Here is a 24621-nt window from a genome sequence, read left to right on the forward strand (position 1 = left end):
CCAGCCACCCATCACAAACCACTTCCCCACCACTGGGTTAAAGGAACAGGAAACAAGGTAGTTGGGGTGAGGGCACTGTGACATGGAAGAGGGATGTGAAGAAATAGGCAATTATCCAAGGATGTCCTTGTCTTAATCCTGCTCAGTCAATGCATGCCATTCACGTTCTCCACCCCTTCCCCCTGTGCTTCCCAGGCCGGGTTGCTGCACAGCTCCTGGGATGCACTACAACTCCTCCAGCTTCCTTCCAGACAAGATCCTCAATTTCGTCAAGACTCATCCCCTGATGGACGGGTCAGTGCCATCTTTGGGCAACGCTCCCTGGATCATCCGGACCATGATTCGGTGAGCGAGAGAGAGAGAGTGTGCTAAAATGTTTAAACATTGGTCGCCCCCTGTGAAAATAAGAGCAGAGAAACCAGAGTTTAGTTCAGAATCTGGTCTTTGTATCAGGTGTGGACGCTATTGTCGGGGTGGCGGTGGTGGTGGTGGACAGGGACATGGTATTGCCCTCTTCCAATCCCTGAAAGTCCAGCACATAGAACAGGGAAAAGACATACTCTGCCATCCTAGAGGGCAGGACTAGAAGTAAATGGCTTCAGTTACAAGAGGGTAGATTTTGGTTGGACATTAGGAGAAGCTTCTTGTTGGTCAGAGCAGTTTGAAAATAGGACCAATGAACTGGTGGGCTCTCCCTTGTTGGAAAGCCCGCCTATTGGAGAAGCTATACTCAAATATAAGCAGGACAAGTTTATGCATGTCTACTCACAAGTAAGCAGGACTGACTTACTCAGCAGCTTCCCCCCAGGCCTGGCCTCCTCTCCTGCAGGAAAAAGCTCTTATCTCTATTCAGCTGCTGACTGGAGATAAGAGCTTATCCCTTCTGCACAGTGACAAATGCTCTCTTTCTCACTGTGCAGCAGGGTAAAACTCTTACCTCCAATCAGCTGACTGGAGGTAAGAGCTTCTCCCTGCTGGGAGAAGAGATGGGGCCTGGGGAGGAAGTTGTCAGACTGGATGGAAAATCCTCATGGGCCGTAGTCTACCTGTGTGGGCTGGAGGTTCTCCATCCCTATATTAGAGGATGTATTCTCTCTTCCCTCTCACGCACAGGAGAGAATGCCTCTTCCAAGTAGGGATGTCAGAGAATTCCGCCACGGATCTCGGTGAGACTGAATGCCAGTGCATTCGGCCCCCCGAACTCCATGGCGGAACGGCCTGCCCCGCTGCCCCCCCGGGACGAGACTCATCTGGGGCAGATCTTCCGGGCGGTGGCGGCTCTGTCGGCGGCGGCGGCGGCTGCAGCTGGTCTTCCGACTGGCTGCCGCCGCCGCCATTTCCAGGCTTGCCTTGTGTAAAAAAAAAAAAAAGACGTGATAGGCTATGGAAAGATTTACGTAGCCTATCATGGCTAGGTTAAAAAAAAAAAGATGTGATAGGCTACATAAATCTTTACGTAGCCTATCATGGCTGGGTGGGTAAAAAAACCCCCACGTATTCAAATGGCGGCGTCTATGGCCGCCGCCATTTGTGTAGGGATGTACAAAAGTCACTTACCTGAAACGAAATTTGATTCGCGGTGGGGGGGAGGCGCTCTGTCCCTCCCCCCGAAATTCTGGGGGGGGGAGGCGCTCTGTCCCTCCTCCTCGAAATTCTGGCCTGGGGGGGAGGTGCTCCGTCCCTCCCCCCTGAAATTCTGGCCGGGGGGGGAGGCGCTCCATCCCTCCACCCCCGAATCCTGGCTGGCCGGGCCGCAAATGGCGGCGGCTGTAGCTGCCGCCGTTTGCGTCCCTGCAGTCAGCCGTGATAGGCTACGTAAATGTTTACGTAGCCTATCACGGCTGAGTAAAAAAAAACACCACGCGTACGCAAAAACCCATGGGCGCCGCCATTTGCGTTCCTTATTTTGGCACGTCTAGTCTACGTAAACATTTACGCAGAATACAGCGAACATAAGGGGAACACAAATAGCGTAGACGCTACGCCATTTGCGTTCTTATTTTCGCCGTAGTCTACGTAATTGTTTACGTAGGCTAGACATGCCAAAATAAGGAATGCAAATGGCGGCGCCCATGGGCGCCGCCATTTGCGTACGCGCGTTTTTTTGTTTTTTGTTTTACTCAGCCATGATAGGCTACGTAAACATTTCCGTAGCCTATCATGGTATTTTTTAAAAATCTAGCTGTGATAAGCTATGTAAATTTTTACGTAGCCTATCATGTTTTGTTGTTGTTGTTGTTTTTTTACTGGAAATGGCGGTGGCGGCAGCCGGTCGGAAGACCGGCCACCGCAGCTGCCGCCAAACCGCCGCTGGAGCCGCCACCGCCAGGAGGATTCGCCCAAGGTAAGTCCCGTCCCGGGGAGGGTGGGGGGGGGCAGACCGTTTCGTCACCAATTTCGGGGTGCCGAATGCACTGGCATTCGGCCTCCCCGAGATTTGTGGCGAAATTCTCTGACATCCCTACATTTTTAGTCCTTCTTTTTACCGTCTTAATCTACGTAAATATTTACGTAGACTATGATGGCGAAAATAAAGGGGAACGCAAATAGCGTAGTGGGCGCTATTTGCGTCCCCTTTTGATTCACTGTTTTAGCCTACGTAAAGATTTACATAGGCTAAAACGGGGAATCAAAAAGGGCTGCAAATAGCGCCCGCTACGCTATTTGCATTCCCCTTTATTTTTGCCGTCATAGTCTACATAAATATTTACGTAGATTAAGGCGGTAAAAAAAAGGAACGCAAGCCGCCACCATTTGCATACGCGTTTTTGTTTTTTTTTACCCAGAGCCCTCTGCGGCCGGAAATCCGGCTGTGGACGGCTCTGGCCTGGCCGGGCCTGGCTGGCTGCTCCGCGGAGCTGCCACAGAGCACAGCCAGCTGTTCGAGGATTCCGGGGGGAGGAATGGAGCGCCTCCCCCCCTGACAGGATTCCGGGGGGAGGGACAGAACGCCTCCCCCCCACCATCAACATAATCCGCGAACAGGTAAGTCACCTTCGTACATCCCTACTTCCAAGAAGGTGCCAATGCAGTCGAGTGCTGCATGATGATGCATGCATGTGCTGAAGCCGGATCAATTTAGAAGAAGCATTCTCTGTTCTCTTGCACAGAGAAGGGGATGACTCTTCCAAAACAGGATGTTGATTTATGAAGAATTTTTTAAAGGTCTGCTGACTGATTAACCGAGAGCAGCCTTTTTGCCTATCCCAGTGGTCTTTACCTGATTAATCTAACTGATTAATCAACTAGCTGTTGCAGATATACAAGTATTACACACCTATCTTATGTGGATACTTTATGCACCTCTGTGTGTGAGGAATGTGGTAAGAGGTAGGGATGGCGGAGAGTTCTGCCACGGATTCCAGTGAGGATGGATTCTCTAGAATTCAGCCCCCCGGAATCCGTGGTGGAACGGCCTCCTGCCCCCCCGGGAATCAACCCAGGCCGGCACTTACCTGGGGCGGATTTGCGGCTCCAGCGGCGGCTGGTCTCCTGGCCTGCCGCAGCAGGGCTGCTGCCGCTGCCACTGCCGTCCTTGGACCGTGATAGGCTACGTAAGAATTTATATAGCCTATCACGGCTAACATCAACCCCCCCAAAAAAACACGCAGCGTATGCAAATGGCAGCGTCTACGGTGGCCGCCATTTGCGTGGCCTATTTTTCGCCGACTTATCTTACGTCAATATTTACGTATTTACGAAAGATAAAACGGTGAAAAAAAGGGGAATGCAAATAGCGTAGTGGATACTATTTGCATTCCTTTATTTTTCGCCGTTCTAGCCTACGTAATAATTTACGTAAGATAAGTCGGCGAAAAATAGGGAATGCAAATGGCGGCCGCCGTAGCTGTCGCCATTTTCGTACGCTTCGTGTTTTGTTTTGTTTTTTACGTTTGCCGTGATAGGCTATGTAAATTCTTACGCAGCCTATCACGGCTGTCTAGCTGGACGCAAATGGCGGCCGCTATGGCGGCTGCCATTTGCGTCCGCACCAGGCTGTCCACAGCCGGAAATCCAGCTGCGGATGGCTGTGGCCGGCTGCTCCACGGCCTGGCAGTGGAGCGGAGCCAGCCGTCAAGGATTCCAGGGGGGAGGACCGGAGTCTTACATGGGTAAGACTTTGGATCAGAAAGCACTTTATTACAAGGCTCACAGGCACTCTGTCAGCAAAGGAACAGAGGGCCCTGAGCATATGGCAGGGCGCACTTTTATATGGCAATACACGTCACAGTATACGTCACATCACACCATATCACACTTACACAGATATATTGCTTATAAGATTATTTCTAGCAAGCTTTGAGACACATATTCGTGTCTTTAGAATCGGGCATAGCCTTTAGTAACTAAGCATGTGCATAAGCATCTGCTAGCCCCCTCTTCTCTTAGGGTGCTAAAGATTTTCTTATAACTGTGTTGCTGTTAGGGGTGTACGAAACCCACTTATCAGTCTGCTGAAGGGGTCCGCGGGGGGGGGAGCAGTCCGTTCCGCCATGGACTCTGGGGGGGCGGATTCTAAAGAATCCAGCCTCACTGGAGTCTGTGGTGGATTTCTCCACCATCCCTAGTTGCTGTAGAAAGATAGGGAAGGCGTGACACTCGTTTCACTAATCAGGAAACATGTGCTCAACTACAAACAGTTTTAGGCTAGCTGAAAGCAGCTGATATGGTTGCAAAAGCCTGAGAGCTTCTCTTATTTAAACCTGCAACGTACTGTCTGCAAACTTGCAAGATGGGGGGACACAGGCCAAGAGATCTTTAACTGAATAGGCCAAACATGACAGGAAGGGCCAGGAAACTGAACATTTCCATTCCTTTCCTAAGTAGCAGCCAAGACCATCTGTTTCTAATTAAAGCTGTCTTAATTGGTGTTTTATGTGAAATTATGTTGTCTCTCAAGCCAGAAATACACACCAGGAGATATTGGGGCGGGGGTGTTGTCTGTCTGTGTTTCAGACAAGGCCTAGCAAAACATCTCCCCAACATTCCAAGGGAGGATGCAAGCCCTTGATGACTGCAGGAATGGTGCATCTGCATCCATGGTCACAATGGCGTGTGCACCAGCAGGGGAGGGACACAATTTACTGAGCAGTCAAGGGGGGATCGCTGGTCACAACACCACTGCCCCTGCCCCAGCCCTCCAGCTGGCCTCCATCCTTGCTCCGTGCTGTTGGCTTTGCTAAGTTTCATATGCAAAACAGCCAGAATTAATTGGAGGGGTTGGGGGTGGGGGAGAATTGCAGCTTTAATGAAACAGCAGAAAACCTTTCTGTAATTGACTTTTTTCTCTCCTTCCAAAAGGTTGCAGAACAAGCTAGGGATGTACGAAAGGTACTTACCTTTCGGGGATTATGCTGATGGTGCAGGGGGAGGTGTTCTGTCCCTCCCCCCAGAATCCTCGCCAGGGGGGAGGCGCTCCGTTCCTCCCCCCCCCCGGAATCCTGCCCAGCCAGCTGTGCTCCGCAGGGATTCTGCGGAGCCGCCGGTCGGCTCCGCCAGCAGCTGGACATCCGGCCGCTGGCTAGCAGGGATGCAAATGGTGGTGGCTGTAGCCGCCACCGTTTGCGTCCCTGCAGTCAGCCGTGATAGGCTACGTAAATCTTTACGTAGCCTATCACGGCTGATTAAAATAACAAACAAATGTGCATACACAAATGGCAGCGGCCATGGGCGCCGCCATTTGCATTCCTTATTTTGACACGTCTTAGTCTACGTAAACATTTACGTAGACTAAGACGGCGAAAATAAGGAACACAAATAGCGTAGACGCTACGCTATTTGTGTTCCCCTTATTTTTGCCGTCTTCTACGTAAACGTTTATGTAGACTAAGATAAGACATGCCAAAATAAGGAACGCAAATGGTGGTGGTGATGGCCACCGCCATTTGCGTACGCGCGTTGTTGTTTTTTAAGTCAGCAGTGATAGGCTACATAAAGATTTACGTAGCCTATCACGTATTTTTTTGTTTTTTTAAACCTGGAAATGGCGGTGGCGGCAGCCGGTCGGAAGACCGGCTGCCGCTGCCGCACCACCGCTGGAGCCACCGCCGGAGCCGCTGCCACCAGGAAGATCCACCCCAGGTAAGTCCTGTCCCGAGGGGGTGGCGGGCCGTCCCGCCACCGATTTCGGGGGGCCAAATGCGCTGGCATTCGGCCTCCCTGAGATCTGTGGTGGAACTTTCGTACATCCCTAGAACAAGCTAGCTGCTGTGTGTGTGTGTGTGTGTGTGTGTGTGTGTGTGTGTGTATACCCACCTGCCTGCCTGCCTGCCTGTCTGTGTCTGTGTTTTTGTCTCTGTGTGTATGTCTGTGTGTGTGGGGGGGGGGTCTGTGTCTGTCTGTCTGTCTGTCTGTCTCTGAGTGTGTCTGTGTGTGTTTTTGCCTGTGTCTGTGTGTCTCTGCCTGTCTGTCTGCCTGTCTGCCTGTGTGTTGTCCCTGTGTGTGTGTGTGTGTCTGTCTCTGTGTATGTGTTTCTGTGTGTGTGTGTGTGTGTTTTCGTGTCTGTGTCTGTGTCTGCCTGTCTGTGTGTGTTTCTGTCTTTCTGTCCGTCTGTGTGTCTCTACTGATTGCATTAACTAGCCCAAATCTGTCTAGTGCAGTGTGTCAATATGCATTTGGCTCAGCCATACTCTCCATTTTCCTTGGGCAGGTATCAGCTACACAAGATTGTGGTGGACCCTGCGGCGGGCCCTGGCAGAAACCACACCGTGGTCTTCCTAGCATCCGACACAGGCATGGTGCTCAAGTTTCTCATCCACACCAACCTCAGTGCCAGCTCCGGAACCGTCCGCACCAGTAGCCACAGCTTGCTTCTGGAGGAGTTTGAGACCTACCCAAGAGACAAGTAAGTTGAAATGGGCACCACACGCATGCACACGCACACACAGCTTCATTCGAGCTACTGGAAGAGGGAAGGACCAGAGGGAACGCTAGAAGCTGGAATACAGAAATAGTGCATGGAAGAGTTGCATACCTAAAAAGGCAGTGATGTGCACCTTGACAGTGTCTGAGCACTGGTCTGTTTGCTTCAGGAAGCCCTGGCATAATTCAGCTACCACGTGAAATAGGTGGTGGGCTCTCCCGCACTGGAGGCCTTCAAGTCGAGGCTGGACAGCCACCTGTCAGGGATGCTCTGACTTGGATTCCTGCATTGAGCAGGGGGTTGGACTCGATGGCCTTGCAGGCCCCTTCCGACCCCTTCTAAGATTCTAGCCCTGAGGGGAGCTGACAGAACCAGCCAGGTTTAAGCCCCAGCACCTCTCTCTTCTAAGCACTGGCATCATGGTAAACTTGAAAGTGCAGGCACTGGTTGTGATGGTCCCCCTAGCCACATGCCCAAGGAGAGTCTGAAAACACAGGCAGTGGCATTGATCCATATCAACAAACCAGTCCTAGCAGGTGTCATCTCCACCAGGAATAGGGCTTTTGTAAAGCTGATGGGTCTGAACTGCCCATTCAAAACCAAGCTACGCCAAAATACCTTACATTACAAGAGCCAGTGTTGTGTAGTGGTTAGAGCATTGGACTGGGACTGGGGAGACCTGGGTTTAGGGATGTACGAAAGTCACTTACCTTTTTGAAGGGTGACATTTGTGGTGGGGGGGAGGCGCTTCGTCCCTCCCCCCAAAATTCTCTACAGCCGGCTCCACTCTGCGGCAATTCTGCAGAGCCGCCAGCCGGGATAGGGATGTATGGATTGTGTTCGCGGTGGGGGGGGGGAGGCGCTCTGTCCCTCGCCCTGGAATCCTTGACAGGGGGGGAGGTGATCCGGTCCTCCCCCCGGAATCCTGCCCGGCCGGCTCTGCTCTGCAGCCGGCCAGGCCCGTCTGCAGCTGGAGTTCCGGCTGCGGACAGGCTGCTGCAGACGCAAATGGCAGCCGCCATAACAGCCGCCATTTGCGTCCAGCCAGGCAGCCGTGATAGGCTACGTAAGTATTTACGTAGCCTACCACGGCTGGACAAAAAAACACAACAGTGCACGCAAATGGCGGCAGCTATGGTGGCCGCCATTTGCGTTCCGTATTTTTCGCTGTTTTAGCTTACGTAAATATTTACGTAGGCTATTATGGCAAAAAAAAAAGGAGGAACGCAAATAGTGTAGTGGGCGCTATTTGCGTTGCTTTTTTTCCCGCCATAATAGCCTATGTAAATATTTACATAGACTAAAATGGCAAAAAATAGGGAACGCAAATGGCGGCCACCGTAGCCGTCGCCATTTGCATACGCCATTTTTTGTGGGGGTTTTGCTTGGCTTGCCGTGACAGGCTATGTAAATACTTACGTAGCCTATCATGGTGAAGACCCAGATGCAAATGGCGGCTGCGGCAGCCAGTCGAAAGACCAGCTGCTGCCGCCGCCAGACCCGCTGGACCACCCCAGGTAAGTCTCGTCCCGGGGGGAATCCGTGGGGGGGGCGAGGGGCAGGCCGTTCCGCCACGGATTTCGGGGGGCCGAATGCCAGTGCATTCGGCCTCACTGAAATCCATGGCAGAATTCTCCGCCATCCCTACGGCCGGGGCCGCCCACAGCCGGACATCCGGCAGCTGGGCAGCCTGCACAAGGACACAAATGGCGGCAGCTGTAGCTGCCACCATTTGCGTTCCCTTTTTTTTTTGGCCGTGATAGGCTACATAAATATTTACATAGCCTATGACAGCAAAAGAGAGGGGCGCAAATGGTGGCCACTATGCCATTTGTGCCCCTCTCTTTTGCCGTAATAGGCTACGTAAATATTTACGTAGCCTATAATGGGGAAAAAAAAGGGAATGCAAATGGCGGCCGTATCTGCCACCATTTGCATTCCCTTTTTTCCCCCCCATGATAGGCTATGTAAATACTTACGCAGCCTATCACGGCTTCCACAGGGACGCAAATGGCGTCCCTGCATTAGCCGTGATAGGCTACGTAAGTATTTACATAGCCTATCACGGCTATAATGAAGAAGCGAATGGCGGACGCGGACACGGCCACCCTTTGCAAAGCAACGCGAACGGCAGCAGGTAGGTGTCCTGTTTCGTGCACCTTTCGCGGGGTGGAGGGGCGGGGGGCTTCGTTCCGCCACAGATTTCGGGGGGCCGAATGCACTGGCATTCAGCCTCACCGAGATCCGTGGCGGAATTCTCTGACATCCCTACCTGGGTTCTAGTCTCCCCTTGGCCATGAAGCTCACTGGGGGACTTTGGGCCAGTCCCAGACTCTCAGCCTAACCTGCCTTGCAGGGTGGTTGTGAGGATAAAATGGATAGGAGGAGGATCATGCAAACTGCCTTGGGCTCCTTGCAAGAGGGAAAAAGTCCATATATAAATGTAAAAATAAATAAAGTAATAGTTTCTGGGAAAACTCATTTCCCCCCAGCTACTGTGAGGATGCCAGCTAAGCTCAGAGGGAACAGAAAAGTCTGGACAGTGGGGGCAGATGATGTCAGCATCCCTGCTAATATGCCAGCACTGCACCCCTACAAGCCACATCACTATACCTCTGCTTTAGGGTGCCGCTTGTTTAGCTTTTAAGGGAACAATCCTGTAGTGACCATCATAAACCTCCAAACATGGAGGTTTATGGTCATCCAATGCAGAGCAGGAGGAGCGGTGGAGGCAATCTTGCCCCTCCAGTCTCCTCCCCTCCAAAATGCTTCCTTTCCTCATCCTCCAAGGTTGTGCTCCCAACCTTGGAGAGCAGCCGGCACAGGTCTTTCCATGCTGGCTGCAAAGGGGCAGCGGGGGTGTGTGTGTGAAGCTCCGATTCCCAGCTCCAAGGTCGGAGTGCTGTCTCCCCAGCCTCAGAGCTGGGAATCTGAAATATCCTATGGCCCCTCAGATGCTTGTCTAAGCGCCATAGGATTGCTCTCTAAATTTATTTCACTTAAAAGTATTGTTGTGCTGCCTTTAGAAGGCAAAGCCTTCTCGGGCTCAAACAACATCAAACACTTCTAAAAATGCAATGACTTGTAAGCCATTCGGCCCTTTGTCGATGTGGAAACAAGCTCCTTTCCCACTTTTGGCCAGCAAAGAGCTCTGTTTGGCTCTGAAGACTGCACATTCTCATGCCAATAGATGCAGATGATCTCCTGGTTTGACTTACCCCTAAATCCTTACGCAGCAGTCTTGATCTTTTCTGCCAGGTGCGGCAAGGACAGTGTGGATGAACGGAAACTGCTGGGCATGGAACTGGACAAAGCCACTGGCTCCCTGCTGCTGGCCTTCCCTCCCTGTGTGGTGCGCGCCCCCGTGGCCAGGTGCCACCAACATTCTGGTTGTATGAAGTGAGTGCCTGATCTATGTACTGATTTAAAGTGTGTTTGTTTATATCCCTCTCCTCAGCCAAAAAAGGCTCCTGGACCAACTTATGTATAAAATATAATGTACAAGAGAGTCCCTGCTTACAAAGACACAACTGTATTGGCCCCAGGAGCATAACCAAGTCACCTGTAGTGTTAGAGGGGCCTAGAGATCCATAATGCTTGCTTAAATTCATTATTAGTGCAATTCCCTTGCTAGTAGGCCTCTGAGCATGTTGAGATGAGTCAAAGGCCGATATCAAGATGTGCCTGGGAAGCGAAGTTTGTTTGTCTTAAAGCTGCAGGTGGCTGTGCTGAGAACCAAACACTTCTAGTCTATGCTGGGAATGAATGCTAGGTGGCGCTTGCTGCTGTCATGCTGCCTCATTGCTAATATGTAGGGTTGGGTGGATTACTTACCCCGTTCCAGGTGGGGGCATCCGCTGGGGGAGGGAGGTGATCCCTCCCTCCCCCCAGAATCCTCCCCGGCCGGCTCCGCTCCGCTCCGCGGCGAGTCCACAGAGCTGCCGGCTGGGCCCGCCCATAGCCGGACTTCCATCCGCTGCTGGGCTGCGGCCGCAAATGGCATCTGGCATAGCCGGCGCCATTTGCGTCCTTGCGTTAGCCATGATAGGCTACGTATATATTTACGTAGCCTATCACGGCAAAGAGTAGCGACGGAAATGGCGTAGCGGACACCATTTGCATCCCTGCTCTTTGCCGTGATAGGCTACGTAAATACTTACATAGCCTATCACGGCTAAAGTAGGGAGGCAAATAGAGATGTCAGAGAATTCCGCCATGGATCTCGGTGAGGCCGAATGCCAGTGCATTGCCCCCCCCCAAAATCCATGGCGGAACGAAGCCCCCGCCTCCCCACCCTGTGAAAGGCGTACGAAACGGAGCACTTACCTGCTGCCGTCCACACTGACTTGCGAATGGCGGCCGCGTCTGCAGCCGCCATTCACTTCCTTATCATACCCATGATAGGCTACGTAAATAATTACGTAGCCTATCACGGTTAACGCAGGGACGCCATTTGCGTCCCTGCAGAGGCCGTGATAGGCTATGTAAGTATTTACATAGCCTATCACGGCAAACAAACAAACAAACAAAAATTGTGTAGGCTAAAACAGCGGGGGGGAAAAGGAATGCAAATGGCACCCAGTACGCCATTTGCGTTCCCCTTTTTTTTCGCCTTAAAATGGCCCAAAAAAGGGAACGCAAATGGCGGCTGCCGTAGCCGCTGCCATTTGCATCCACTGGTGTTTTTTTTTTGCTTGCCATGATAGGCTATGTAAATATTTATGACGCCTATCATGGCAAAATACAGGGACGCAAATGGCGGCAGCTATGGCAGCCGCCATTTGCGTCCCTGCAGGCTGCCCAGTGTCTGGATGTCCGGCTGCGGGCAGCCCCGGCCGGTGGCTCTGCGGAATCTCTGCGGAGCGGAGCTGGCCAGAGAGAATTTCGGGGGGAGGGATGGAGCGCCTCCCCCCCACCGCGAATGTTGCCCTTTGAAAAGGTAAGCGACTTTCGTACATCCCTAGAGGCAAATGGTGGCTGCAGACCGGGGCAACCATTCGCGGCTGCAGACCGGGGCAGCAGACGTACTGGACCGGCCGATGCCAGGTAGGGTCCGTCCTGGGAAAATTTCTCAGGGTGGCAGTGGGGAGTGCTCCATTCTGCCATGAAGTCCTGGGGGGAGGGGGCGGATTCTAAAGACACCAGCCTCATTGGAGTCCGTGGCGGAATTCTCTAACATTCCTACTAATATGTATGGTATAAAACCCATTGTACCCCATGGCTCTGGGTTCAGGGAAGCTCTCTGATCCAACCATTGGGTACGCCTGTGTGCTGTAAGTTACTCAATAAAGTACTCTTTGTAAGTAGACCTGGATCTGATTTATCACTATCTTGGCACCTCTAAATTAAGAGTTCAAAGCCTATGGCCTGGGCAATAGAACAACACGCAAAGAAAAAGGGAAGATGAGAGAAGAGGAAAAATATTACGTCTTTCAGCAGGTCCCGCTTCCCCCTCTCATCAAATTACTGTTCCACTGATCTGGGGACACAGATCAGCTCCAGGTGGACAGGGGCTTATCCCTTTAGTCAGGCACAGCTATGACAGAAGTTGGGACCCTGTCCGTATTCAAGAACCAGGAAGCTCAGCTTGGAATTTCATGGTGTGGCCAGGATTGACTCTTGATATTGGCTGATTCGTTTCATCCAAGATCCCATCTGTTGGAAACAGAGATGCTTAGCTTAATGGACTGTTTCCTCCAGATCCAGCTGGGCTCTTCTTATGAATGTCTGCTGGTTTGCTGTTAGCCATTGTCACCTAATAGAATCTCCATGATTAGTGGCAGTGTACCTCTGTGGAGTCAGAGGCTGGGCTCATACCATGGAGGAAGGAAGTTTGTGAGTCATCTGGGTCAGCCAGTGTAGGAAACACAGTATGCTGGGGGAGATGAGCCTTTGGCCTGATCTAGCTGGACTGCTCTTATGACTTCAACCCATAATTCTGTTTCCAGCAGCGAACAGCCAGATCATGCTTCCTGTATGATGGTGGGTCACCTCTCTTGAGCTAGTAATACATATGACTTAGCTCATCCTTCTTCTGCTAATGTGCACTAGCACTATTGCGCACTTGTGCAAATGCACTCATCTGCATCAGTTATTTTGCATCAGCTAATGCAGGTGAGCACATTTGTACAAGTGTGCATTTTCAGTAATTGCACTAATTAATGCATTAGCGCCACTGCAAATTAGTGCAAATCCCCCCCTCCTCAAGTAAAGAAACCCTGGTCTGCAAGTCCGCGGAATCCGTGCAACTTGGAAAAAACTGGTCCACTGCAGAATTCACTGCAGAGGTTGGATTCATGGAAATGCAAACTCATTTGAATCCATTGCGGATTTCTCCACATCCCTAATGTGGACTATGGAGAGTCCTACGTGGATGGCATGCATTGTTTGGTGCAACTTGGAGCACAGTCTGCTGCAGGCATTAGAAAACCCATCACACCCCTTTAATTAACATTTCCCCTTCCCCTCCACACAAACCCTCTGCAGGCTTGAATTAGGCATTGCTAGGGATGTACAAATCCCTTACCTCTGGGTCCAGCGGGGGGGGGGGGGTCCACGGGGGTGGAGGCGATCCGTCCCTCCCCCCTCAGAATCTGTCTGGGCCGGCTCCACTCTGTGGCAATCCTGTGGAGCCAGCCACCGGCTCTGCTTTGCTGGCGATACGGCTGGCCGCCATTGCCGTGCAGTATCGCTGGGGTAGGGTAAGTGAGTCTCTGGACACAAATGGCATAGTGGGCACCATTTGCGGCTGCAAAGCTGGTTGTTGTTGTTGTTCAGTCGTTCAGTCGTGTCCGACTCTTCGTGACCCCATGGACCATAGCACGCCAGGCCTTCCTGTCCTGCGCTCTCTCCCGGAGCGTGCTCAAGTTCATATTCATTGCATCCGTGATGCTATCTAGCCATCTCATCCTCTGCCGTCCCCTTCTCCTTTTGCCTTCAGTCTTTCCCAGCATCAGGGTCTTTTCCAGGGAGTTTTCTCTTCGCATTAGGTGGCCAAAATATTGGAGCTTCAGCTTCATTATCTGTCCTTCCAATGAGCAGTCAGGGTTGATTTCCTTTAGGATGGACTGATTTGACCTCCTTGCAGTCCAGGGGACTCGTAAGAGTCTTCTCCAGCACCACAGTTCGAAAGCATCAATTCTTCGGCGCTCAGCCTTCCTTATAGTCCAGCTCTCACAGCCATACATTGCTACTGGGAAAACCATCGCTTTGATTAGACGGACCTTTGTCGGCAAGGTGATGTCTCTGCTTCTTACTATGCTGTCTAGGTTGGCCATAGCTTTCCTCCCAAGGAGCAAGCGTCTTTTAATTTCATGGCTACAGTCACCGTCTGCGGTGATCTTGGAGCCCAAGAAAGTAAAATCTGTCACTGCTTCCATTTCTTCCCCTTCTATATGCCAGGAAGTGATGGGGCCAGATGCCATGATCTTCGTTTTTTTAATGTTGAGTTTCAAACCAGCTTTTGCACTCTCCTCTTTCACCCTCAACAAGAGGCTCTTGAGATCCTCTTCGCTTTCTGCCATTAGGGTGGTATCGTCTGCATATCGGAGGTTGTTGATAATTCTCCCGGCAATCTTAATTCCGACCTGTGATTCATCCAACCCGGCATTTCTCATGATGTACTCTGCATATAAGTTAAATAAGCAGGGTGACAATATGCAGCCTTGTCGTACTCCTTTCCCAATTTTGAACCAATCGGTTGTTCCATGTCTGGTTCTTACTGTTGCTTCTTGACCCTCGTACAGGTTTCTCAGCAGACAGGTAAGGTGGTCTGGTACTCCCATCACTTTCAGAATTTGCCACAGTTTGTTGTGATCCACACAATCAAAGGCTTTAGCGTAGTCAATGAAGCAGAAATAGACGTTTTTCTGGAATTCTCTTGCTTTCTCCATGATGCAGCGAATGTTGGCGATTTGATCTCTAGTTCCTCTGCCTCTTCTAAACCCAGCTTGTACTTCCGGTAGTTCTCGGTTCGCATACTGCTGAAGCCTAGCTTGTAGGATTTTGAGCAACACCTTGCTGGCATGTGAAATGAGCGCAATTGTGCGGTAGTTTGAACACTCTTTGGCGTTGCCCTTCTTTGGAATTGGAATGTAAACTGACCTTTTCCAGTCTTGTGGCCACTGTTGAGTGTTCCAGATTTGTTGGCATATTGAATGCAGCACTTTAACAGCATCATCTTTTAGGATTTTAAATAGCTCGGCTGGAATACTGTCATCTCCGCTAGCTTTGTTGTTACTAATGCTTCCTAAGGCCCACTTGACTTCACTCTCGAGGATGTCCGGCTCAAGTTCAGTGACCGCACTATCATGGCTATCAGGGACATTCAGATCTTTCCTGTATAGTTCTTCTGTGTATTCTTTCCACCTCTTCTTAATCTCATCTGCTTCTGTTAGGTCCCTGCCTTCTTTGTCCTTTATCATGCCCGTCTTTGCACAAAACGTTCCCTTGAGATCTCCAATTTTCTTGAAGAGATCTCTAGTCTTTCCCATTCTGTTGTTTTCCTCGATTTCTTTGCATTGTTCATTTAAGAAGGCCTTCTTGTCTCTCCTTGCTATTCTCTGGAACTCTGCATTCAGTTGGGTATATCTTCCCCTTTCTCCCTTGCTTTTTGCTTCCCTTCTTTCCTCAGCTACTTGTAAAGCCTCATCAGACAGCCACTTGGCTTTCTTGCATTTCTTTTTCTTTGGGATGGATTGAGTTGCTGCCTCCTGAACAATGTTACGGACCTCCGTCCATAGTTCCTCAGGCACTCTGTCTATCAGGTCTAATCCCTGAAATCTATTCCTCACCTCCACTGTATATTCATCAGGGATATGATTTAGGTCATACCTGAATGGTTTAGTGGTTTTCCCGACATTCTTCAATTTAAGCCGAAATTTTGCAAGAAGCAGCTCATGATCTGAGCCACAGTCAGCTCCAGGTCTTGTTTTTACTGACTGTATGGAGCTTCTCCATCTTTGGCTGCAAAGGACATAATCAATCTGATTTCGATATTGACCATCTGGTGACGTCCATGTGTAGAGTCGCCTCTTGTGCTGTTGGAAAAGAGTGTTTGCTATGAGCTGGTAGATTAGCCTAAATGCAGCCGTAAATGGAAGTGGAAGTGCTTTCCAGCGAAGGGGAGCCAGCGGCTGGGTCCACAGGATCAACACTATGAGGGAGCTGACCAGCACGGATTCCGGGGGGAGGCAGAGGTGAGTGCGCCATTCTGCCATGGGCCCCAATGGGGCCGGATTCTTGGAATCCGGCCTCATTGGGGTCCGTGGCAGAATTCTCCCCCATCACTAGGCATTGCCTCACCAAATCCTTGACCAGCCCTATAACAGGTAAATAGCCCTCAGATTATTAACGCTAAGAATATACAAATAGACTTCTTCCTAGCAGTGTCACACACAGCCCCTAGTCTACCTAGGGTTTTTTTTTTTCCTGCCAATGGGGCTGTGATTCGTTTTTGTGAACATTCCTTAGGGATGGACGAAAGTCACTTACCTGGTCCCGCAGCTTGCTTCGCGGTCGGGGGGAGGCGCTCCGTTCCTCCCTGCCAAAATTCTGGCCGGGGGGGGAAGCGCCCCGTCCCTCCGGACGAAATTCTGGCTGGGGGGGAGGCACCCTGTCCCTCCAGCCGCAAATCCTGCTGGCCGGCCAGGACGCAAATGGCGGCGGCCGTAGCCGCTGCCGTTGGCGTCCCTGCAGTCAGCCGCGTGATAGGCTATGTAAATCCTTATGTAGCCTATCACGGCTGACTTTGGAAAATTTAGCCGTCATAGGCTACATAAATCTTTACGTAGCCTATCATGTTTGTTGTTGTTGTTGTTTTTTACTGGGAAATGGCAGCGGCGGCAGCCGGTCAGAAGACCGGCCGCTGCCACGCCACTGCCGAGCCGCCGCCGGGAGCCGCCAGCGCCAGGGACATTCGACAGAGGTAAGTCCCATTCCGGGGGGGTGGCGGGCGGGTGGCGGAGAATTTCTCCAGCAATTTTGGGGGGCCGAATGCGTTGGCATCCGGCCTCCTGGAGATTCGTGGAGAAATTCTCCGCCATCCCTACATTCCATGACGTCATAGGAGTTCGGCCAATGGCTTGCTGACACTGACATAAGAGGAGCCCTGTGGGTAGGGATGTCAGAGAACTCTGCCACGGATCTCGGTGAGGCCGAATGCCAGCGCATTTGGCCCCCCGAACTCCATGGCGGAATGGCCTGCCACCCCCCCACCCCCCTTCGGATCCCCCCCGGGATGAGACTCACCTGGGGCGGATCTTCCGGGTGGCGGCGGCTCCGGCGGCAGCTCTGGCGGTGGCCGGTCTTCCGACCAGCTGCAGCCGCTGCCATTTCCAGGCTTGTGTAAAAAAAAAAAAAAAGACGCGATAGGCTACGTAAATCTTTACGTAGCCTATCATGGTTGGGTGGGTTTAAAAAAACAAACAAACGCGTACTCAAATGGCAGCGGCTATGGCCGCCGCCATTTGCGTTCCTTCTTTTTACCGTCTTAATCTACGGAAATATTTACGTAGACTATGACAGTGAAAATAAAGGGGAACGCAAATAGCGTAGCGGGCGCTATTTGCGTCCCCTTTTGATTCGCCGTTTTAGTCTACGTAAAGATTTACGTAGGCTAAAACGGTGAATGAAAAAGGGATGCAAATAGTGCCCGCTACGCTTTTTGCGTTCCCCTTTATTTTCACCGTCATAGTCTACGTAAATATTTACGTAGATTAAGACGGTAAAAAGAAGGAATGCCGTAGCCGCCGCCATTTGAGTACGCGGTTTTTTGTGTTTTTTTTTAACCCAGAGCCCTCCGCGGCCAGAAATCCGGCTTCGGACGGCTCTGGCCTGGGCGGGCTGGGCCAGCTGCTCCGCGGAGCTGCCGCGGAGCACAGCCGGCCGTTCGAGGATTCCCGGGGGGGAAGAACAGAGCGCCCCCCCAGCCAGGTTTCCAGGGGGAGGGACGGAACACCTCCCCCCCACCATCAACATAATCCGCGAAAGGTAAGTCACTTTCGTACATCCCTACCTGTGGGATTGGACCAAGAGCTGCCACACCATCCTCATTGTCCTATTCAGGATTTCAGCTAGCCATGACAGTCCTCTCTATTGAACATGCTTGATCCTTACTGAGCTGATGGGGGGGTAGATTTTGTTTTTTAAGAGTGTATTTCTGCAAAATGTGTGGTTTACACACACACACACACACACACACACACACACCCCTCCTTCTTGTTTCTCAGTGGGACCGTTTTGGCTCCAGTCCTGTTGGCACTCACCACCCAAGTTCGCTATTAGAGGGAGTGATGTTAACAGTTAAAGGGAGAACAGTTGTAACAGAACTCCCAAGTGAGCCTACACAAACAGCCCCTAACAGATTCCCCCCCCCATGCTTAGCCAGCTTTTTCCATGATGTCCCCCCTGTGTCAGGAGTGCCCTAGCGGCCTCTTTCAGTACACTTTAATAGCCAACTCAAGACACAGATGAAAGGATTCTTTTCAAGGCTTTAATCCTTTCCCAACTTAATGACTCTTTCAGATGCTAATCACCAGCGACTAAACAAGGAACAGCAGAGTAGCCTATGCTCCGGGTAGGCAGTTGGTCCCCGTTTGAAGGAGAATCACTTGCAGACCCTGAACATATGGGCTAGGGAGAGGTCCTCCCTCTTTCCTTTGGGTCCATGGGCGGCGGCCGTTGCTTGCATGCCAAACGGGTGCTACACCTCCTTTCTGCGCCCTCCATCACTCGTCGCTCCCTGCGTCTGTGCTGAGCGTCCAGCAAGCCCCCCTCCCACGCTCTCTCACTGCCAGGGTCACTCTCTCTCCCAGGAATGCTGGCGGGAGGAATCCCTGCCAGCTGCTGTAATCCCTGCCAGGTGCTGTGCTTGTGAGAGATGAGTGAGCTCCTCTCCCACGGATTGCTGATCCTCCTCAGGATCAGAACTGCTCTGGGGTTCTATCGGCTCATTCTCCACCCTGACACACTGTGGCCATCTTTCGGGGATGAAACGAGGTATGATCATGTGTGTCTGTGAGGTGTTTGGCCAATTCCTGCAGAAAGCTGGCGGCCATCCCATCACATAGCGATATTACAACCATTTATCACCCACTGGGGTGGGGGCACCCTTGGCACCACCAGCGATATTTCCTTGCCTAATTACCAGAGACACAAGTCTCCATTATTCATAAGTTCTCCATTTAATGCTTGCCCCCCCCCGGGGGGGGCAGGGGGATCAGCAGGAAAATTTAAAACACAACTGAAGGAAGGCAGGGGGGGAGAAAATGAAAGAGCAGACTTGTCGCAGAACAAAAGGTCACAGCAGCTGGAGGTTCTGAACAGGACATGGGGGATCTCAGAGGGAGCGTTCTTGGTTGGGGAGAAGAGGGAGGAAAGGCCTCCACTTTGGGCAACTGCTTCCACACATCTGCAGTGGAGGAAAACCTCGGCCAGATCGACCCCTGTCCAACGTTTTGTAAGTTTCTTCTCCATCATCTCTCCTGAATTCCTGAAATGGTAATGGTCCCAATCCATGAAGGGCTTTATAGGTTTAAACTAGCACTTTGAATGGAGCCTGGGAACAAACTGGAAGCCAATGGAGATGATGCAACACTGGCATAATATGGTCACCACGGCCAGTTCCAGATGGTACCTTGCTGCTATCTTTTGTCCTAACTGAAGTTTCAGCCTGTCTTCAAGGGCAGCCCCACGGAAAATGCCTTACAGTAATCTAGACAGGAGGTTACCAGAGAGCACAGATCATTATAGCTGAAAATATACAATCCCTTTCAATGAAAACTGGGCAATTATTTTCTGCCAAAAGGTCCTTATGAATAGTCTCTCTCTCTCTCTCTCTCTGTCTCTCTCTCTCTCCCCTGGCGTGTCACACAGCCCCTCTCGGCAGAACATCCTGGTTTCCAGCGCCATCCATTCCTCCTGATGAACTTTTCTTAACCTCCCTACCCACCCACCCCTCTGTGCTTTCTGCCCTTCAGGAACTGTTTGGGGAGCCGCGACCCATACTGTGGCTGGACACCTGAAGGATCGTGTATCTTCCTAGAACAGCATACCAGGTATCTTTCAATGGTATAAGCAATTCCTTGTTGGGATGGCAAATGAGTGATGTTCAAGGTCACTAAAATTGGGGTCTGCGTGACTTTTAAAGAGTTGGTCCCAAAATATCTTGGGACAACCCTGGGTCTTCTGGTGTTAGGGATGGACGAAAGGGACTTACCTGGTCCTGCAGCTTGCTTCGCGGTGGGGGGGAGGTGCTTCAGTTCTCCCCCTGAAGTTCAGGCGAGGGGGGGGAGGCGCCCCGCCTCGCCCAGCTGAAATTCAGGCCAGGGGGGAGGCGCCCCATCCCTTGCCGCCGAAATTCAGGCCAGGGAGGAGCGCCCTGTCTACCCGGCTGCGAAAAAAAAAGTAAAGTAAAAAAACAACAACACACACCCGTGATAGGCTAGGTAACGATTTACGTAGCCTATCATGGCTAGATTTCCAAAGTCAGCTGTGATAGGCTATGTAAATCGTCACGTAGCCTATCACGGGTGACTTTGGAAAAAAAAAAAAAGCGCGTACGCTATTTGCATTGCCCTTATTTTCGCTGTAGTCTACGTAAAGATTTACGTAGACTACAGCGACCAAATAAGGAACGCAAATGGCGGCTCCCTATGGGGGCCGCCATTTGCGTATGCGCTTTTTTTTTTTTTTCCAAAGTCACCCGTGATAGGCTACGTGACGATTTACGTAGCCTATCATGGCTGACTTTGCAAATCTAGCCGTGATAGGCTACGTAAATCGTTACGTAGCCTATCACGGGTGTGTGTTGTTGTTTTTTTACTTTCCTTTTTTATTTTGCAGTGGCGGCGGCGGCAGCCGGTCAGAAGACCGGCTGCTGCCGCTGCCCCCGCTGAAACGCCGCCAGGACCCGCCGCTGAGAGGGACATTCGCACGAGGTAAGTCCCATCTCGGGGGGGTGTGGGGGACCGGCAGAGAATTTCACCACCAATTTCGGGGGGCCGAATGCTTTGGCATTCAGCCTCCTGGAGATTCATGGAGAAATTCTCCGCCATCCCTATCTGGTGTTGCCCTTTTTTAAAGAACACTCAAAATGGACAGAGATCAAAAGAAAATTCGAGAGTAAAAAAAGAAAAAATAAGGAGAGGTGGGATAGGAAAATGTTGATAATCCTTTTAACAAAGAAAAGCCTTCTGACATCATTTGTCCTGCTAAAGCTCTGGCCTTGTGGATCAAGCCCACTTTCCTAAAACCTTTCCTTCTCTGTGTCTAATGCGAGTTGTCCCTCTCTGCCTTCTTGATCCACTTACAGGGCTGTGTTTGAGCAAGACATCAGCGGTGTCAAGACCTCTCTCCTTGGCGACTGCGAAGGTGAGTGCCCACATGTCACTCCTACTTCTGTGGGTGAAGTAGTGGACTCATGAACTGGGAAGGTCCAGGGTGCAGATTTTGCCATGAACTCACTTAGGCAGCCCGCTGCCAGCCCAGCCTGCAATGTAGAGATAAGCTCCTCAACGGGTCTATCATTTTCCGCACCAGGAGAAGAGGAATCCCTCAGCCTGCACGAATTTCTGCAAATTCATGATTTGCCTGATGGTTCTTTGTTTGCATAATCTATTCTGATATTTCTAGCATTTAGCCATTTTTTTGTGTGTTGGTGATGGTGTTCCTGAAGGTGTCTGACCAGGTATCACTGGCAGTTCCCATTCTGCACCCCTGCACGCGCATGCACACGCACACACACACACTGTGTCCAGGTCGGGGGGGGGAGTGCAGAAAAAGGCAGAAAAGAGCAGCTAAAATGATCAAGGTGCTGGAGCAAATCCCCTATGAGGGAAGGTCACAACAGCTGAGATTGTTTAGCTTGGAGAAAAGGAGGGTCAGGGGAGACATGAGAGAGGTGCACATAATCATGCACCGTGTGGAGAACGTGGACAGGGAGACATTTTTCTCCCTCTCTCAAAAGGCTAGAACCCAGTGGGGTCACCCCATGAAGCTGATTGGTGGGAGATTCAGGACAGATAAAAGGAAGGTCTTCACAGAGTGCAGAGTTAAACTGTGGAACTCATTTCGACAAGATGTAGTGATGGCTGCTAATTTGGATGGCTTGAAAAGCAGGTTAGATAAATTCCTGGAGGAGAAGGCTAGTCCTGGTGGCCATATGCTCCCTTCAGTATCAGAGGCAGTCTGCCTGTGTACACCAGTTACTGGGGAACATGGGTGGGAAGGTGTTGTTGCACTCACATCTTGCTTGTGGGTTCCTGGTCGACAGCTGGTTGGCTGCTGTGTGAACAGAATCCTGGAGTAGATGGACCCTTGGTCTGATCCAGCAGGGCTCTCCTTATGTTCTTAGGAAAAGAAAACAGTGTCTGCCTCAATAGCAGGAAAAAAAATGAAGTTTTTAGAAAAGGACTCACTAGGATCACTGCCATTTGCCACCAGTAAGGCACCTGAACCTCTTAAGAAACGTCATGGCCGCCCACCCAAAATGATGGCTTATTTCCACCCTTCAAAAGTTTGCACAGCCCACCCACCCCCCAAAATATCACTCCAGCCGAATTGCTAAGTTCATTTGAGAATGGTTTGGCTCTTTTCTTGATAACATTTATATTCACCCGTTCTGCCAACAACAGAGGACATTGCTTCTTCCCTCCCACATTTTTTCCTCATAACAACCCTGTGAGGTAGCTTAGGCTGAGAGATAGTGAGAGTCCTGAAGTTGCCCAGTGAGCCTCATGGCTGGAGCAGAGATTTGAACCCAGGTTTCCCCATTTCTAGTCTGACATGCTAACCATGCCTCTTTTCCAAAAAGTCTCCAGAAAAAAACTTAGCAAGGGTACAGAACCTCAGGCCTGGCTAAATCCAGCTCTATAGGTCCCCCAGATTGCCACAGCAAGCGCCTTCCCCCCCCCCCAACATTTGGGGATTGAAATCAATGCCTCCCTTCAGGCTTAGCTATTGGCAGTAAGAGCTTTAAGCTAAAATATGCTGGCCTTTTTTTGTATATTTGGCCCGACCCCGTTTACCTTTGGCCCCGCCCTCAAGAGCTTCTCCAAAATGGAATTCAGCCCTCGGGCTGAAAGAAGTTAATCACCCCTGGCCTATAGCATTAGTGATACAACTGGTGCACCACCCCACATTTCGACAGCTGATATACTCCTGCCAGAATCCTAACCACCTTCTCCCTTCTCCCAGGGCTGGTGACCGAAAGCTTTGTGGATGAACCAGACAGTCTGGTGTCAGTGAACCTCCTGGTGATCTCCTCCGTGGCCGCCTTCGTGATTGGGGCCATGATCTCGGGCTCCAGTGTGTGCTGGTTCATCGGCCGCCGGGACCGGAAGGAGCTGGCCCGCCGCAAGGACAAGGAGAATATCCTGTCGCACACCATGTCAGTGATGAGTGTCAGCCAGCTGGGCGAGCGGCGGTCCCGGGGGGGGGGCAGCTGCGGGCAGCCAGAGAACTTGCTGGCCCCGCTGATGCAGAATGGGTGGGCCAAGGGGCTCATCAAGGTGAGCCAGCATGACCTAGATTCAGGGATCCTCCCCACCCCAGAGCAGACCCCCTTGCAGCAGAAGCGGTGCCCCAAGCCCTGCAGCTGGGAGTACAGCCACAACCTCATCAATGCCTCCCTGCGGGGTGGGGACCCGCTGTCCTCGGTCATCCTGCTCCATGCTGGCCACACCTCGATGCCCCACCACCACATGAGCTCCGGCCAGGTCATCCCCATCTCCTGTCACTCCATGTTGATGGACCAAGAACTGGAGGGTGAGGGGGCAGACCTCTCGCTGGACATGCATTATCTGCTGGTCAGCAAGGGCAACGTGCTCAGGGGTATCCAGCAGCAGCAGCAGCAACCACTGCAGCAAGTGACCCTGTCATCGCACCGGCCCTGCGGGATGCGGAGCTCCTACAGCGGCGAGCTGCCCATCATGCCGCACGACAGCCGGGACCGGAGGCAGGTGGTGTCAGCCCCAGGCGGGGAGACGGGGGATCCTGCTCACTGGAACCTCGACAAGCTGAACTCAAATAGCAACAATGCTGCCAGCAAGGTGAACGCACACCTGAAGAGCACCAACGCTTTTAATAGGGGGGAAGGCCCAGCAGTCTATGTCCGGGCTCAGCAGGCACCCATGGTGGGTCCCCACACCCTGGCAGACTTAAGCCACCTTCTGAAGTACACAGGCATTGAACAGACTCCCTCCTCTGTCAAATAAGGAGCTGTCCCAGGGGGGCATGGCTTGACTTGGCAACCTCCGTCCTCGTGGGAAAAGGGGGCAGGTTTCACGGCAGAGAGGAGGAGGGGTGAATCAGGAAAACAACAATGAGAGACCATTGTTCCCACTTAGGGAGGGATGAAGGGAGGAGGAGGACATGCGCTTCCCCCTCCCAGGCCTACCAATTGTCAGGGCGAGGGGGGCACCAGAGAGGTGCTGCTTAGCATGAAAAGGGTGTATGTTTTCGTGTTTGGGGGTTAACTTCGTCCTTGGCACTTCTTTATTGGACTTTTCCTCACCTTTGTGAGGCTCCTCCTCTTTTCTGATGGGGCAGGAAGGGCAGGCCCAAATGTTGCTCCACCCACTCTGGCAAAGATATTAGTACTGTTAGTGTTATGGGACAGGGTGGAATTATGATTGCAACATAACGAAGCATCAGCTGCTAGAAAAGTTCTGGAAGGCCGCTGTAAAGGATTGTTGGTTTCACCCCAACAACCCTGCAAGGTAGGGCAGGCCCAACTTGGCCACCGATTTCCCCATAGTAGC

The 24621-nt window shown here is 51.6% G+C and overlaps 1 protein-coding gene across 1 annotated transcript in view; it reads left to right on the top strand.

Moving 5' to 3' along the window:
- The window catches only part of LOC146334096 (semaphorin-6B-like), a 97950-nt gene extending 73679 nt beyond the window's left edge, over positions 1–24271 (top strand). The window contains exons 11-16 of the mRNA XM_084825023.1: positions 196–345; positions 6650–6844; positions 10121–10261; positions 19840–19917; positions 21174–21232; positions 23057–24271. Coding sequence (XP_084681149.1) covers positions 196–345; positions 6650–6844; positions 10121–10261; positions 19840–19917; positions 21174–21232; positions 23057–24075 — 1642 coding nt within the window. The 3' untranslated portion in view covers positions 24076–24271. The remainder of the gene's footprint in view (positions 1–195; positions 346–6649; positions 6845–10120; positions 10262–19839; positions 19918–21173; positions 21233–23056) is intronic.
- Positions 24272–24621: the final 350 nt, after the last annotated feature.

Source organism: Heloderma suspectum, chromosome W (genome assembly GCF_057233095.1).
Source record: "Heloderma suspectum isolate Gila_16-S chromosome W, 16-S_ref, whole genome shotgun sequence".
Taxonomy (NCBI): Eukaryota; Metazoa; Chordata; class Lepidosauria; order Squamata; family Helodermatidae; genus Heloderma; species Heloderma suspectum.